At 30.9% G+C, this 16144-nt stretch overlaps 2 protein-coding genes across 2 annotated transcripts; one reads left to right on the top strand and one right to left on the bottom strand.

Moving 5' to 3' along the window:
* The first annotated feature begins 375 nt into the window (after positions 1-375).
* Positions 376-2442, top strand: LOC133677466 (uncharacterized). Its single transcript, XM_062099547.1, has 3 exons — positions 376-744; positions 1348-1678; positions 2027-2442. The coding sequence occupies exons 1-3, from the start codon at positions 497-499 to the stop codon at positions 2111-2113; spliced, it is 666 nt and encodes a 221-aa protein (XP_061955531.1). The 5' UTR covers positions 376-496; the 3' UTR covers positions 2114-2442.
* Positions 2443-3225: 783 nt separating this feature from the next.
* Positions 3226-6434, bottom strand: LOC133677465 (vacuolar protein-sorting-associated protein 37 homolog 1-like). Its single transcript, XM_062099545.1, has 7 exons — positions 6206-6434; positions 5784-6002; positions 5197-5284; positions 3997-4036; positions 3860-3906; positions 3648-3768; positions 3226-3536 (listed from the first exon to the last, which is right to left on the bottom strand). Exons 1-7 carry the CDS (start codon positions 6217-6219, stop codon positions 3373-3375), a joined length of 693 nt encoding a protein of 230 aa, XP_061955529.1. The 5' UTR covers positions 6220-6434; the 3' UTR covers positions 3226-3372.
* Between the last annotated feature and the right edge of the window lie 9710 nt (positions 6435-16144).

Below are 16144 nucleotides of genomic sequence, written 5' to 3'. Positions count from 1 at the left end.
AGATAAATATTTATTTAAAATTTTTAATTTTCTTTAATAATTAGGTGTTAATTTCATTATTTATTTTATTTTATTTCAGAAAGTTTTGAATGTCAACAATGTGACCAAAAAAAACTACACTAAGAATATATATACAACTACGGGTTAGTTGATTTGTGAACAATTGATCACAAGATTATGATTATTTTTCAGTTCGACAGATTCTTCATAGATAAACACGAGAATTTGAAAACAAAAACAGTTATTTAAGTTTTTCATTTCTCTCCTGTAACCAATAATCTAATTTTGGTTTTTAGTACAAAATAAATCTTAATAATTGATTACACAATGACAGGCAGGCTCCGTTTACCAGTCGCACCTGTAAAAGGGGTGACACATGTTGACGAGGCAGAGTGTAAATCGCACAATTTTATTTTTTTTGAATAATAAAATAAGATTAAAATTTAATAGTTAAGAAATAGCTTAATTTGTATTCAAGGAGGGTGTGGGTGTGGCGATGACCACCATGGCGGTTCGCTCTGCGAGAAATGGAAAAGTTGTCTTGTCTTCATGGTTGATTAATAAATCAAATAATAATAAGAAGTCAGCCATCTTTTGGAGGGCGGCATCGTCTTCTTCCATTCCCAAAATTGATGGTGATAAGGACAAGAAGATAAGGGAAGAAGAACGTCTATCAGCTGTAATTGACGCTGTCAATGACCGCAAGCTCCCTCCTGAACTCCGTGGCCAACGCAACTCTGTTAGGTTAGTTCCTTCATGCTCTCTTCTGCCTGCTTTTATTATTTGTAATACTAACAATTCATGCTCTCTTTTATTATTATTATTATTATTATTTGGCTGTAGGAAAATAAAATCCGTTGTTTTGAGTTCTTTTATTAATTTGGACTTAAAAAGTGCTGAGATTCTGTATTACAACTACTACTGCTTTCTACTTTGTTCTACATTCAATGCTCCATCAAAGAATTGTGCCTTGTCACGGCGATGCAGGGGGTGCTTGGGGTTAACAAAAGAACTAGCAAATGTTGTAGAAAAACTATATGCGCTTGGGGGGTTTATCACACTGCCACATTTCCTGTGCGCTTAGGATTTTTACGCACAGGCTCAGGCTGCTTCTTCCTTTAATTATTAGAGTATGCGAGTGCTTGGCTCAGCAGCATCAGTGGCCTTTCAACTTTACCTCCTATCTCATTGTACTTGAAAATCTTAGCTCAGTTCACCAAAGAATTGCTGGTTGATGGCACATAATTGCTATTATCCTACCAAAGATCTCTCTTTCTTTCTTCTTCTTCCTTTTCCAATTTGATTGTCATGATTCTGGAATATGATGTCTGGTTGTCATTTGGACAGGTCAGAAACGGACATTATCAACGTTGTAGAGCAAAGAATATGGCACTCAATGGAAGAAGGCCAATTTGAGAATTTACCAGGGAGAGGAAAACCCCTTAACCTCAGTACGAATTCTCATGCTGACCCAGCCGAAGACACCTTGTATAGAATCCTTTCAAAAAATGGATGTGCACCCGAGTGGGTTGAGCTTAACAAAGAGATAAGGCACCAGATATCTGAATGGCGGTTAGCATTGAAGAAAGCTTGGATGAGCAAATGCAATGGGGATCACTCCAAATGGATTGAAGGGTCAGAGATTTTGCAAGTTCAACTGCGTCATATCAACAATAAGGTCAGCACTTCGTTACCCATCTCTGCCTAATGTTAAATTTCATGTGGCCTTTAGCTCAGTTGGAGCTGTTGAACCTTGATGCGCCGTGCCTTTGGTTTGTCTCCCAGTTGTAGATGCTTAGCTGCTTAACATTTACAGATGGTTGAAACTTCCTATAGGAGATGGTCCTAATTCTACTAAGTTAAAACATTTGTTGCACTGTCTTGGGTACAATTCTGTCAATGCCCATGTGCAGCTAGTGGCAATGGAGCATCTCCTTCTGCTGCTACTATTTCATCTTGTCCCTGTAAATATTCTCCTCTGTATGGTTGATATGCTCATGACTTGAATGTAGATGATGCACTGCAGGTTTTCCGCTACAACCTCATCGTACCATTTGGGCGACAGATGTTTGGTCTTAAGTGGGAAAAAGAACTAGATCGTGTAAGAGAATGAGACCTTTTGTTATCTGGCCGAGTGGGATCTGAGATAGTGTTTCTGGGAGCTGTTGATTGCTGATATTGGTAGGATCTCATGAACATGAGTGATCTCTGTTCTATTTATCAGTACCCTTGACAAGAAGCTCATTTCTTTGCTTAGCCAACTTTATTATCTTTCGTTATCATAGGTTATTTGTGAACTTATTTGTAGGCCAAATAATAGTACATGTAATGCAAATTCTCGGTAGGAAAGATAAGGGATACTTTCTATCACATGATTATGCGGTGACTATATGTATATTTGGTAATAACATAGCAACATATGGTATAAGTTTGTTTCTTTAACATTATCTTGAGTCAAATGACTTTCGAGTCTAAATCAATATTTTTACTTAAAGCAAGACTTAAACTTGAAGGTACAAGTTTATGGACCGAAGTTAGAGAAATAATGTTAACAAGATCGAGTGAGACAGCTATGATTAGAGTGCATCTTTTTCCCTTGACGAAGTTGCACAAAAAGAAGATGAATTTAAGAGCTACTATCTCTCTTTCATGTTCAAAATATAGAGACCCTGTTTTATTTTCCACAAGGAGATTTCCATTGAACTGTACTTTTACTTCTTCCTCTGCAACTAGAGCCCAATATAATTTGTCAAGCACATCTAGTTTCTGCAAGGATTTGACCCTGCAGTAAAGGATTTAGAAGTTGAAACCACTAATAACCAGGCCAGATACCGGTATCTGCTTGCGTGATGATAAAAGATGGGTGGAACTTGACTGCTATAATTTTGTAACCAGGCCAAAGACCAGTCTTTACCTATCCTTCTTTAAGTTCCCAGAAGCTAAGCATATTCAGAGTCAATAACTTTTGTTACTTATAACAGGGTCTGACGAATTTGTTCTAATCGTTTCAACGTGAGAGAGAAATCATTCGTGACAAAAAATATACAGACAGAAATAGTAAACTCTACTGAACATCTCCCACAAGGGTAGGAAAAACATAGGAAACCTTCATGAGCTTTAAAATCCCTTTACAAACACAAATTATTATTTATTTTGGTAGTTCCCTTAAGTATTTGTTGAAACTGATAAAATTGGTGAGCAGAGAGACAGAATCGCACCAAAAACTAATAACAAATGATACACGAACATACTGAAAAAATATAATGAGCGAATGATACACCACCATGTCGAAAGTACATCAGAATATATGAATCTACTACACAAACAAGTTAACATGTGATCTCAGTGTACTTGTATACATTCAAATACAGGTCACCCAGTCGGAGATGCTTTTGCTGCAAGATGGATGAGTGCTCGTTTGTGATAGGTGGTACGGAGTTTTTTGTACTTCTGCACAAAAGCCCCAAGATCTATCTCCTTATCAAGGAACTGCCTATGGAAGGCGTCTGATTCCTCCTCTGTCTTATTCATTGCCTCTGCAGATGAGGAACATATATTCAGATCATACCTAAGAAAATGCCTTTCATTTCTCATTTTACCATATGTTTTGAGCCTTCAAATGGACCGACTTTAATTTCAAAGTGTACCTTGTAGCCTTTGCAGGATGGAGGCGGGAGAGCAGGACCTCAACAACTCTTCTTTCTGTTTTTCTAGCTCATTTAGTTTTTCCTGAGCAGCAGCCAGCTCAGTTGTCCGAATTATCCTGCACTGAGCACACGAGAAAAGGAAAAATGGTTTCAAGTCAATGCATTAGATTAAACAAGCAAGCATGGAAATGACAAACGGCACAAAACCTCACTTGATTTCTTAGCTCCATTATGCGTGGCTCTTTCTCCAAGTTCTCTCCTATACATAAAAAACAATTAGATGGCATTAGTTCATGCATTTATAGCTAAACCACTTTAAATATTTCAATAAAAGGCTCCAGCAACTTACTGGCAAGCTGCAGAGTTTCCTTGCAAAGCTCATCTCTTATCTGATGGAAACAGCAAAAGAAGCAGTCACAAACAAGAATGCGGAGTTTCCCAAAGGTGGGAAGGGGAAGATGAGTTTTGATTTCCCCCTCTTCTTGCAAGACTAAGGAAACAAAGGTATGACTTAATATCATGCAAAAGACATGGCAGTTTTGCATTTTTAGTTGCAGTTATGGTGCAGTTCAGAAAAGCACACGTAAGTATCCAATCACTTCAAGAAAACACAAGTCAGGTGATTTATTCTCATTTGACGAATGCCTACATGCTTCCTTGGGTATGAGACCATGTTTGTATGAGCACGCATTTCTGAATTTACATATGTGCCTGACTTGTTACCATGGGAACAAAGCTACTCTTAAGTCTATAACTGCAAATTTTGCAGTTTATTCTACAGATACACAAACAGTGTTATTCCTTGTGATTACATCATCATCTTCACTTTTGATTCTGAAAAAGGAAGAGGAAGCTAAGTCTATTTGCATACCTACCAGAATGATAATAATCGACTAATTGAGTAAGTGAGTGGCAGGGGATGGGGCTAAAACTAAGGACACAAGAAGAGAAATGAAAAAAAGCAAAGTTCATTTGGCTGGAATAATTTGGATGCTGTAAAGATACAGAGAAGTGAGATAAATTTACAATAGAAGGTGGCTTGTTCCTTGTGTATATTCAGAGTCAGTTACAAATGAGGCATAATTTTCAAGAGCAATAAGAAGTGAATCGAGAGGGAAATTATAATCATTAATTTTGTTTCTTACCTCCATTTATCTCCTTGTTAAAGTATCCAAGCAGAGGAAATTGTTTGAAATTTTCATCCACTTCTCCTAACTGGTAATAATGTTAGACAATTCTCAAAATCTGAAGATCTAGTGAAAGACAAAATGATCTCTATTACTCCATTTACTAACTACTGTTCAGTCATCACTTCTTCAATTGATCATTTAAAGAATCAACAAAGAATATTGCAAGTTCCTTGGAAAATGAGATCCCTAGAAACAAACAGCAAGATGAGGGCAAGAAGGCAATACCAGCAGGTAACTAGGCTTTTCTGATCCTACCAATTTGAATTGAGTCCACTAGTGTTTAACCCACACCACTCAAGGGGTAAAATTAATTGTAAATGCAGATAATGGGAAAAAAGGAAGGAATTAGCTTAACTTACATTGTTTTGAATTTTAACCTGGTCAAGTGAAAGTAAAAATTGATGGTATGCATCCTTATCAGACAATAGCTTCCGTAGCTCATCAACACTAGACATAATTTCAAAGAAAACAAGTAGTTAGAAAATGAACAAAACACGACATCTTGTAATGCAATCAGATTACCTGTATTAATTCTCCCAGGCTACAGAGGCAATTATCTATTTTGATCGAAAACATTCACATTCCCACCAAAGACACAGACTTAAACTCTCCTCCTTCATATGTTTACAGAAACAAGTGCGTAACGTTTTCTTTAATTACTTTTATTCATTTTGGTAAAAGAAATTGTTGTCTATAAAGGCGGCAATATTTATCAAAGCTCCATACCTCGATGTAGCAACTAACATTACAAGATAGAACAATAAAAAAATCATGGGAGAGAAAAACCTTAAAGAAAGCTAACTAAGAGATTCAGAGAAAAAAAACATAAAAGCTTTGCCTTGATATTGGCTAAAACACAGATGCAGATGAAAAGGGATTTAGAACATTATGAGCATATCAGGTAGAGAATAGCATGCAGTAAGTTTATCCCATCTAAACAACAAACCTCTTGTCCTTCAAAAGAGTAATAATGGCTGCAGCTTCAGCAGGTGAAGGAGAGAGTGGGCGTTCAGTAGGCCTTTGTAAGCTGTGGAAACTAGAAGAGCTACTAGTTGGTGTTGCAGGGCGTGAAGAAGAAGGAGAAGTAACTACAGATGGAGGGTACCAAGATTGTGCAGGATTAACATCTTGTGGACGCGCCTGCTCTTGTTGTTCCTTAGAACCCCTGTAGGAAAATGAACAGAAAAAAACACAAAACCATCAATCAATCAGGATTTCAGCACAATAATTGTATAAATAAAAACCATTTTCACGGTATGATAACAACAACAACAACAACAACAACAACATAATCAAATCAAATCAAATCAAATCCCTAGAAATTCAGATTAATCTATCAAATCCCCAGATAGAGAGGGGGGGGAATACCAGAACTTGTACATAGCTGCTTGAAGAGAGAAAAGGAGATCTCGATCCTCTGATTAAAAGAAATCAAGTCTTTACAGACTCTTTCTCTCGTGTTGGAAGAAATTTTGGTTGATGCTTGGAAGGATTTTATTTGACAGTTGTCTTTTTTAACTTGTATTCGTGGCGTCGTCTTAATGGTTACGGACACGTGTGCCCGAAGCTTAACCCCTCGCCTCCTGACCAAAATTTTCCCGAGAGATAAAGCAGCAGCACATCCAGAACCGCGTTATTTATTTTTCTCCCTTGGTTGATAACACCTCACATACGGTCCCTACGTTACATGCAATTGGTTAACAACACCCTTCTAACAATTTAAATGTTAATTGAATCCTTCTTCTGAATTAAAGAACTCTAAAACACGTGGAATATTCACTGTAGCAGATTTTTTTTTTCTTTTGTTTTTTTTTACATGTTTTTCTTTGCTTTTTTTTTTTACCCAAAATTGATTTCTTCTTCTTTGTTTTATTTTTTTTAAAAAAAAAATTTTTGTTTCAAAATTATCTTTGCTAATTTTTTTAAATATTGAGCTGGTTAAAAATTTAACTATGTAGTTTTTTTCTTTAAAACATTGTGGATTCCTATAATATTCTCATACATTATTTTCTTTTTTTTATTATTTCTTTATTCTTTTTTTTTTTCAAAATGGTTTCACTGTAGCAGGTTTGATTTTTTTTAGCAGGTTTTTTTTTGCTTTTTTTACCCAAAATTGATTTCTTCTTCTTTTTTTTGTTTCTTTTTTTTTTAAAAAAAAAATTTGTTTCAAAATTATCTTTGTTAATTTTTTAAAATATTGAGTTGGTTGAAAATTTAACTATGTAGTTTTTTTCTTTAAAATATTGTGGATTGCTATAAGATTCTCATACATTGTTTTTTTTTATGATTCTTTTATTCTTTTTTTTTTTCAAAATGGTCTTTGTAGATTTTATTTTTTTATATTAAGTTGGTTGAGAATTTAGCTTTGTAGTTTTTTTAAAAAAAAAAACAATATGGATTGCTATAGTGTTTCCCCTATATAGTTTTTGTTTTGCTGCAGTGTTTCCCCATATATTTTTTTAAAAAATTATCTTTATCGAATTTATTTTTTCAATATTGAGCTGGCTGATAATCTAGCTTTAGCTTTCCCTATATGTTTTTTTTTTAAAATTGTCAATTTTTACATATTTTCTTTTTTTTTGTTTTGTTTTTTTTCAGAATTATTTTTGTTGATTTTATTTTTTTACTATTGAGTTGGTTGAAAATTTAGTTTTTTTGTCTTTTTCTTTAAAACACTGTAGCTTTCCCCACGTGTTTTTTTTCCGCTTTTGTTTCCTTTTTTGTATATTTTTTTTTCATTTCTTTTACCCAAAATTGACTTCTTCTTTTTTTAGATAGCCTTTGTCGGTTTTTTTTTTATATATTGAGCTGGTTGAGAGATTAGCTTTGTAGCTTTTTTTAAAAAAAACACTATGGATTACTACAGTGTTTCCCTTACATGGTTTTTGTTTGGCTACAGTGTTTCCCCTCCACTTTTTTTTTAAATTTTCCCCAATGTTCTTTTTTTTTTCTTCATTAGTTTTTTCCTTCCTGTTAATTTTTTTTCTTTGTTTTTTTTAATTAATCTATTTAATTATCACACTTTTATGACACGACCTTAAAGCCAGACCCATATCCAGTATTCTTAGATCCGGTGTTGCAACCAGACTCAACACTGTAGCTTTCCCCACGTGTTTTTTTTCCGCTTTTGTTTCCTTTTTTGTATATTTTTTTTTCATTTCTTTTACCCAAAATTGACTTCTTCTTTTTTTAGATAGCCTTTGTCGGTTTTTTTTTATATATTGAGCTGGTTGAGAGATTAGCTTTGTAGCTTTTTAAAAAAAAAACACTATGGATTACTACAGTGTTTCCCTTACATGGTTTTTGTTTGGCTACAGTGTTTTTCCCCCACTTTTTTTTAAAATTTTCCCCAATGTTCTTTTTTTTTTTTCTTCATTAGTTTTTTCCTTCCTGTTAATTTTTTTTCTTTGTTTTTTTTAATTAATCTATTTAATTATCACACTTTTATGACACGACCTTAAAGCCAGGCCCATATCCAGTATTCTTAGATCTGGTGTTGCAACCAGACTCACTTAAACTTGGGTCATGCAAGTTTAATTTTATTATTAATATTATAAATATTACTCTTAGGTCAGGTGTTACAGTCAAACCCAAGATTCTTGGGTATAACTTTGCAAAAAAACCCAAAATTTTTAAATTTTTATTTTTTAAAATATTTTTTATATAAAAAAATAACCTGCGGCATCGCGCGGGTATCAAAGCTAGTTATATTATAAAAGGCGTGGGGAAATCACTGTAGATTCCCCACGCCTTTCACTTATTAATATATTATATTATTATTATTATTATATTATATTATAGAACTGTTGTTTTTTTTTGTTTTTATTTATTTTTTGGTTTTTTTAATGAAATTTTTTTTGTTTGATTTAGTTTGTTAATATTAAATTTTTTTTATTTAGTTATCAAATTTTCATGATACGGATCCCGGATTTGATGGGTTAACCTGATTTGACGAGTCAACTCGAATTTTTTTACTTTTTAATTAATTTTTTTTCGTTTAGTTTAGTTTGTTAATGTTAAATTTCTTTCTATTTAATTATCAGACTTTCATGACACGCATCCTGGGTTTGACGAGTTAACTTGGTTTGATGGGTTAACCCAATTAATTCTGGGTAAACCCGTTAATTTTTTTTTCTATTTAGTTATCAAATTTTCATGACGCGAATTCCAGGTTTTACGGGTTAACCTAGTTTGAAGGGTTAATCCAATTAATTCATATTTTTTTTTCTTTTTCTTCATTAGTTTTTTTCTTTATGTTGGTTTTTTTTATTTGTTTTTTTCTTTTTAATTAATCTATTTAATTATTATACTTTTATGACACGACCTTATAATCAGACCAACATCCAATATTCTTGGGTCCGGTGTTGCAGTCAGGCTCACTTAAACTTGGATCATGCAAGTTTAATGTTATTATTAATATTATAAATATTACTCTTAGATCAGGCGTTGCAGTCAAACTTAAAATTCTTGGGTATAGCTTTGCAAAAAAACTTAAAACTTTTAAATTTTAATTTTTTTTTTATATTTTTTATATAAAAAAAATAAACTGCAGCATCATACGGGTTATGTAACTAGTTAATTTATATAACGCGTTCCCTCTGTTAAAAACGTTGTCGCCGGATTTTAGTTACATGACTCGTCGTATTTTCACAAAAAAGTTTGTCCCACGTAAAGAATCTAAGTCTATTTTGAATCCTGTACAGGCAACCTAAAATTATGTTGGGTTTTGCAACATTCAGAATTCCAGCCTACACGCAGGTAGTTCATGCACCATGTTTGTGTAAAGATGTGTCCAGTAGGAGCCCAAGCAATACGTATCTTCACGTGATTTTTCTTTAATAATAATAATAGTTTTTTAAAATTTATTAGTGATAATACTAATAGTAATAGTAATTTTTAATTTTATTTTTCAAATCAAATTTATGGTTGTTTTTTAATATTAAGAATAATTTTTTTATAATTTAGTAATTATTTTATTAATAATATTCATTATTATAAAAATAATAATATTTATAACATAAAAGATAATATTTTTAATATTAATTCTTTTGATTATAGTAAAAACTAATAATATTCATAACACAAATAATACTATTTTTAATTCCAAGAATATTTAGAGCATAAATGATAATATTTTTTTATATTAAAACTTTGAATTATTATAAAAATAATAATATTATAACACAAATACAAATAATAATATATTTGATATGAATACATTGAAATATATAAAAAAATATTTCGAACACAAATAATAATATTTTAATATGAATATCTTGAATTATAAGAAAAATAATAATATTTATAACACAAATAATAATATTTTTTTATATGAATACTTTGTATTATAAGAATAATAATAATATTTACAATGCAAATTATAATTTTTTTATATTAATACTTAGAATTGTTGAATATTTTTAATAATAATGTGCCGCCAGCTCACTTTTTATTTTAATAAAAAATATTTTCTTTCAAATTTATTAATTATTTTATTAATAATATTAATTATAATAAAAATAATAATATTTCTAAAATAAATAATAATATTTAGAATCCTATGACCTAGGAACTTTGTGTCTTGATGAATAACCCAATAAAAATGGGTCCTTACGCACGACCCATTGATCGTGGGTCCTAACGCTAGACCCATTCCTCTTGGGTCCAGCGCCATGACCCAAACGTCAGGTTTCCCCAAGTGGAGAACATGCATGGCTCACTCCCACCGTAGGGCAAGCACCACATGTGCGTCGGGATGCCCAGCTCCCAAGTAGGTAGCCCAAGCGCCACATGTGCGCTGCGATGTGCCCAGCAATGAGGCAGGAGCCCAAACGCCACGTGTGCGCTGCAGTGTGCCTAGCACAGAGGCAGGAGCCCAAGCGCCACGTGATTTTTCTTAGATAGTAATAATAGTTTTTTTAAAATTTATTAATGATGATGATAATAATAATAATAATTTTAAATTTTACCTTTCAAATCAAATCTATGGTTATTTTTCAATATTAACAATAATTTTTTTTCTAATTTAGTAATTATTTTATTAATGATATTAATTATTATAAAAATGATAATATTTATAACACAAAAGATAATATTTTTAATGTTTTTCAATATTTATAACACAAAAGATAATATTTTTAATATTAATACTTTTGATTATAATAAAAAATAATAATATTCATTTGATTATAGTAAAAAATAATAATATTCATAACACAAATAATACTATTTTTAATTCCAAGAATAATTAGAACACAAATAATAATATTTTTTATGTTAAAACTTTGAATTATTATAAAAATAATAATATTATAACACAAAATAATAATATCTTTGATATGAATACGTTGAATTATAAGAAAAATAATAATACTTTGATATTAATACTTTGAATTATTATAAAAATAATAATATTATAACATAAAATAATAATATTTTTTATATGAATACTTTCTATTATAAGAAAAATAATAATATTTACAATGTAAATTATAATATTTTTTACATTAATACTAAGAATTGTTGAATATTTTTAATAATACTACGCCGCGGGCTCACTTTTTATTTTTATAAAAAATATCATAAAAATATATAATATAATAAATAATATTTTTTCAATATTAATAATAATATTTTCTTTCAAATTAATTTATTAATAATATTAATTATAATAAAAATAATAAAATTTCTAAAACAAAAAATAATATTTAGAATCATAAAACTCAAGAACCTTGGGTATTGATGAAGGACTCAATAAAATTTGGTCCTTACACAAGATCTATTGATTGTGGGTTCTGACGCCGGATCCATTCCTCTTGGGTCAAGTGCTATGACTCAAGCATCAATTGTTCCTAAGTAGGATGCGGGCATGACTCACGTCTAGTGCAGCCCAAGTGCAACATGTATGCCGGAGTTACCAGTCCCTAGGCAAGTAGCCCACGCGCCACACCACGTGTGCGCTGGGGTGTGCCCAGCACAAAGGCAGCAGCCTGGGAGGTGTGCCTTCAACCCTATTGAGCAGCATGACCCAACTCTACTGGCTCCTTTTGAAAGTGTGTTGGGCTGGCTTGGCAGCCAAACCCAACAGCTTTGGGTCTAGCTGCCAAGATAGACCCAATAGCTTTTGGTAGAGGATATGATGCCCCAACCACAATTGTTGACTCAAAACAAAGCAGAGCAACGCCCTCACCAAAATCCCAACTGCCCATTTTCTCCTCACCCAAAAAGACAACCTCACCCGCTCTAGTCTTTCCAATTTTATGTGGCAAGGGCAGCCTTACCATTACGTCTCCCCAACCTACAATGCTTTTAGCAAAGAGGAAACCCAAACAGTACAGTCCATGGTAAAAGCACTCACATACTACAGTACCCACACAACAACAGTGTAGAATATGTAGCAAAACTATTGTGCAAGTCCACAGTGAATTATGTCTTGGTCCACATTGCATGCATGTACAGTGAAAAACCCACGCGTTTTAGAGTTCTGTTAATATGTGTTCTTTGACCCGGGCCCGACTTGTCTGTTTAGTTTCTTTAGAAGATTGATTTTACTGAGAAATGGATTTCTAAAAAAAAGTTATTTTTGATCTGTTTGTTTAGTAGTGTAATAAAAAATAATTTATCTATGTCATGAAAAATAACTTATAAATATTTTAAATTTTTTTCAAGTTTTTGTGTGTGTGTAAGTAAAATTATGAGAAAAAAGAATTTATTATATCACTTATTTATATATAACTTATTTTATAAAATATAAATATACATAAATATAAATATTTTAAATATAATATTATAGACATGTAACCTTGTTAAATATTTTTTAAGTAAATTTTATTTTTAAAACCTCAAAATAATTTATTTATAAATTAATGAAAAATCTAAATTAGTTAATTGTATTACTTAAGAGTTTGATATTTGGGTTTCTTGGAATGAAAATAAGGAAAATGAGATCTGTGTAAGGTGTTTATGTATGCAAAGACAAGAAAAGTGTTTTTCACATTAACAAGGGAAAACTTGTTAATTTAAAATATGGTTTGAATTAATGGTTCCAATTCCTTACATCATATGGTTTTTCATCGAATTGTTGCATGCATCGAGTGCATGCCTTGCAATTCTTAGAGACTGTTTGAGAGAAATTTAAGAGGGTAACTATATAAATGACATAGGAAAAAAAAATTAGCAAGAATTTCTAAATTTTACAAAAAAAAAGGGGGAAATTATATTTTAAAAAAACATGTAGTAAAAAAAAGGAAAATGGTTAAAAAAATATAAAACAAAAAATCAATTTTACTTTAAATATAATAATGTGCATTAGACAATATCGATCGTAAATCCATTCACGATCAATAATATTTAAATTTTTTAGTTCAATTTACATCTTTTTATTTTTAATATCCTTTCAAAGTGGAAAAATAAGCTCGAAATATTCCTTCAGAAATTTAGTAAGAATTTATAGTAAATTTGACTATTATAATGCAACATTAAAAGTATTTGTTATGATAGATTGGATAATACTTTGACATTCTTGATAAAACACTTAACAAGCACGTGTATTGCACATGATATTTAACTATCAATAACAATGGATAGGTTGATGGATGACATGTGTATAAGATATATAATATAACTACTTGTGAACTCGAGCTTGCGCGGGTGTAGTTTCTAAAGTACAAAATAGAGATTTGGAATTTGGTAAGAAATGGAATTATCATAATTGATCTTTTGAAAATGATATTACATTGATAACATTGTTTAAATAACGATATCATCTAAACAATGCCAACAAATTTATTAGAGGTTACAGTTGATTTAATGATAAAACTTAGAGCTAAAAGGTTTAAAAAAGCTTTTAATAGATTTTTTCAAGATATATAGGTTAAAATGGACTTCAAGAAGATATTAAATAATTAAGAATGATTAATTTAATTCATCTTCGAGAAGGGCTTGTTGGTAGGCATTTAGACATTACAAAAAAGATTAGAATAAAAAGATTCAAATATAACAGTTTTGATCTTTCATTATTGTTGTGGTCATAACTAGAGCTATATAAGGAATTTTAATTCGATTCCAAACGCATTGGAAAGTAGACATCTGTAGTTTTTCAGTGATATATTTCATACCTTTTAATTTATTAACACGGAAGAGAACCATGCATTTGAAGTTGGACTTCAATTCTACTAACAAATTACAAAAACGATCTTAGTCTTGTTTAAATTAGTTAGGCCATTGTTTTATTTATATTATAGTTATTATTAAGTTTTTTTAGAGATATTAAGGTTTTTATTTAAATTTGGGTTCATTAGATTATTATTATTATTATTTAGTTTTATCCATATCCATTAGAAATATTCTATTAGACTTATAATTTTTTCTAGTATAAATACTCTTTTGTAAAGACTTTTTGAGGTTAGAATATTTTAATTAAAAAAAATCACCATTCTTGCTATCTTTTATGTGGTTGAGTGATTCTCATACTAAGTTCTTGATTGAATTTGCAAACTCTTTGAATGATTTATTAACTTCATTGTGATTTTATATTATTAGTCCACGTCTCTTTATAGGCGTAGGGTGAGAGTGATCATTGCATATAACTTTGGTTCTCCAAAATATGTTCTTGTTAGGTCAAGTTGCAAACCATTCAAATTTAATTTTAGCATATCTTGGGAGGTGCCCACATCAATTAGTATCATAGCTTGTGCTATTATTAGATTATATCGCTTTAATTTTTAATTTGTGTCATTTCTTGATTTTCTTTCTTCCTAATTCAACTATGATTTTGTTTCTTTTTAAAAAATAAGAGTATTCTTCTCTTATAATTTCAAAGTTTGTGTGTGTGTGTGTGTGTATAATCATTTTGCTTAGTTTCTTGATTGTTTCCAAATACATCAAAGAAAAATTGTGTTCTTGATCTTGATTTTCTATCTTGATTTTGGCCTAGAGTAACAAGAAAAGGAAATCTTGTTATTGCCGGACATATGGATTAAAAAAGGGGAAAAGTTGAAGAAAAAAATACAAGAATTGATTGAATTGACAAGTTAAGGCATAACCTTTGAATTTTAGGGTTGGTCGAAAGTTTCTTGATTTTGCCAAATAGGTAGATACAAAATCTTGGTATTGCCAAATTAAATTCTTTTTTTTCTTGGATTATCTTTCCTTGTTCATGTAAATTTGGGTAGTATAGGTTTTTATTGCTTTATTGTAATTTTTTTCTTGAAATTCCTGAAGTTGAATCTTGAATTCTTGAATTAGTTAGTTTTATTTGAATCTCTAACATAAACTTCATTGCTTTTATTTTGTTTCTTTTTTCATTATTATATTTCGCACAAATTTATATTGTTATTTGTAAATTTATCCTCAAGTTCTTTTTTATTAGTTTCATATATTTTCTTGATTCTTGAGTCTTCATTATTATAAAGTCACTATGTTGTTTTGATTAATTATTTGATAATTAAGTTGCTAAGTTACCTTTAAGAACCTAACTAAGGGAATAATAGGGTAAAGAGCATAGTAGGATTAATAGAGTGAAAAGCTCGACTGAATTGTGTGAAATATAATTGGAATAACATTAAATCAAGTGTAAACACGTGAGGGGGTGTGTGAGGGAAAGTTTCTTTGCTACTAACCTTTATTGTAGGCATTCATAATGTCATAAAAAGTATGACACATTTAAAAACAAAGGATCTTATTGAAAGAGAAGATATTTTTGAGGTAATGGTAGAGGCTTTGATGAGAAAGATGAATAAATTGAGTACTAATATGATTAGTAGATATTATTTCCTAGTCATAAGAGAAAAGAGGTTAAAAGGTATACTAGACAAGCACTTTCTTCTCCAAATAAAATTGTAGCTAAAAACTCCGATGACAATGAGAAGGATGATGTGGTTAATTATGGAAGGAAGTCTCGTACACAACCAAGGAGAGAGTTTGGTGGTAAATTTCAGTCAAGGGAGAAGTTTTAATGATCATGATGGTTTAGATCGTAATTTGGATAGCTAAAACTTAAAATTCCAATATTCCAAGGAAATAATGATCTAGAGGTTTGCTTGGATTGGAAAAAGAAGGTGGAATTTGTATTTTATTACCATCAATATTCAGAAGGAAAAAAAGATAAAACTAGTTGTAGTTGAATTCATTAATTATGTTATTATTTGGTGAGATAAACTTATTGCTGGTAGGAGGCGTAATGAAAAAAGACTTATTGACACATGAAAGAAGATGAAACCAATCATAAGGAAGAGATTTGTCCCTGATCATTACAATAGAAAAGTATATAATAGATTGCAATCTTCATCTCATGGTTCTAAAATTGTT

The sequence above is a fragment of the Populus nigra genome, chromosome 17 (genome assembly GCF_951802175.1).
Source record: "Populus nigra chromosome 17, ddPopNigr1.1, whole genome shotgun sequence".
Taxonomy (NCBI): Eukaryota; Viridiplantae; Streptophyta; class Magnoliopsida; order Malpighiales; family Salicaceae; genus Populus; species Populus nigra.
The sequence above is the reverse complement of the archived record's forward strand: the minus strand, read 5'-3'. Positions and strand labels throughout refer to the sequence as shown.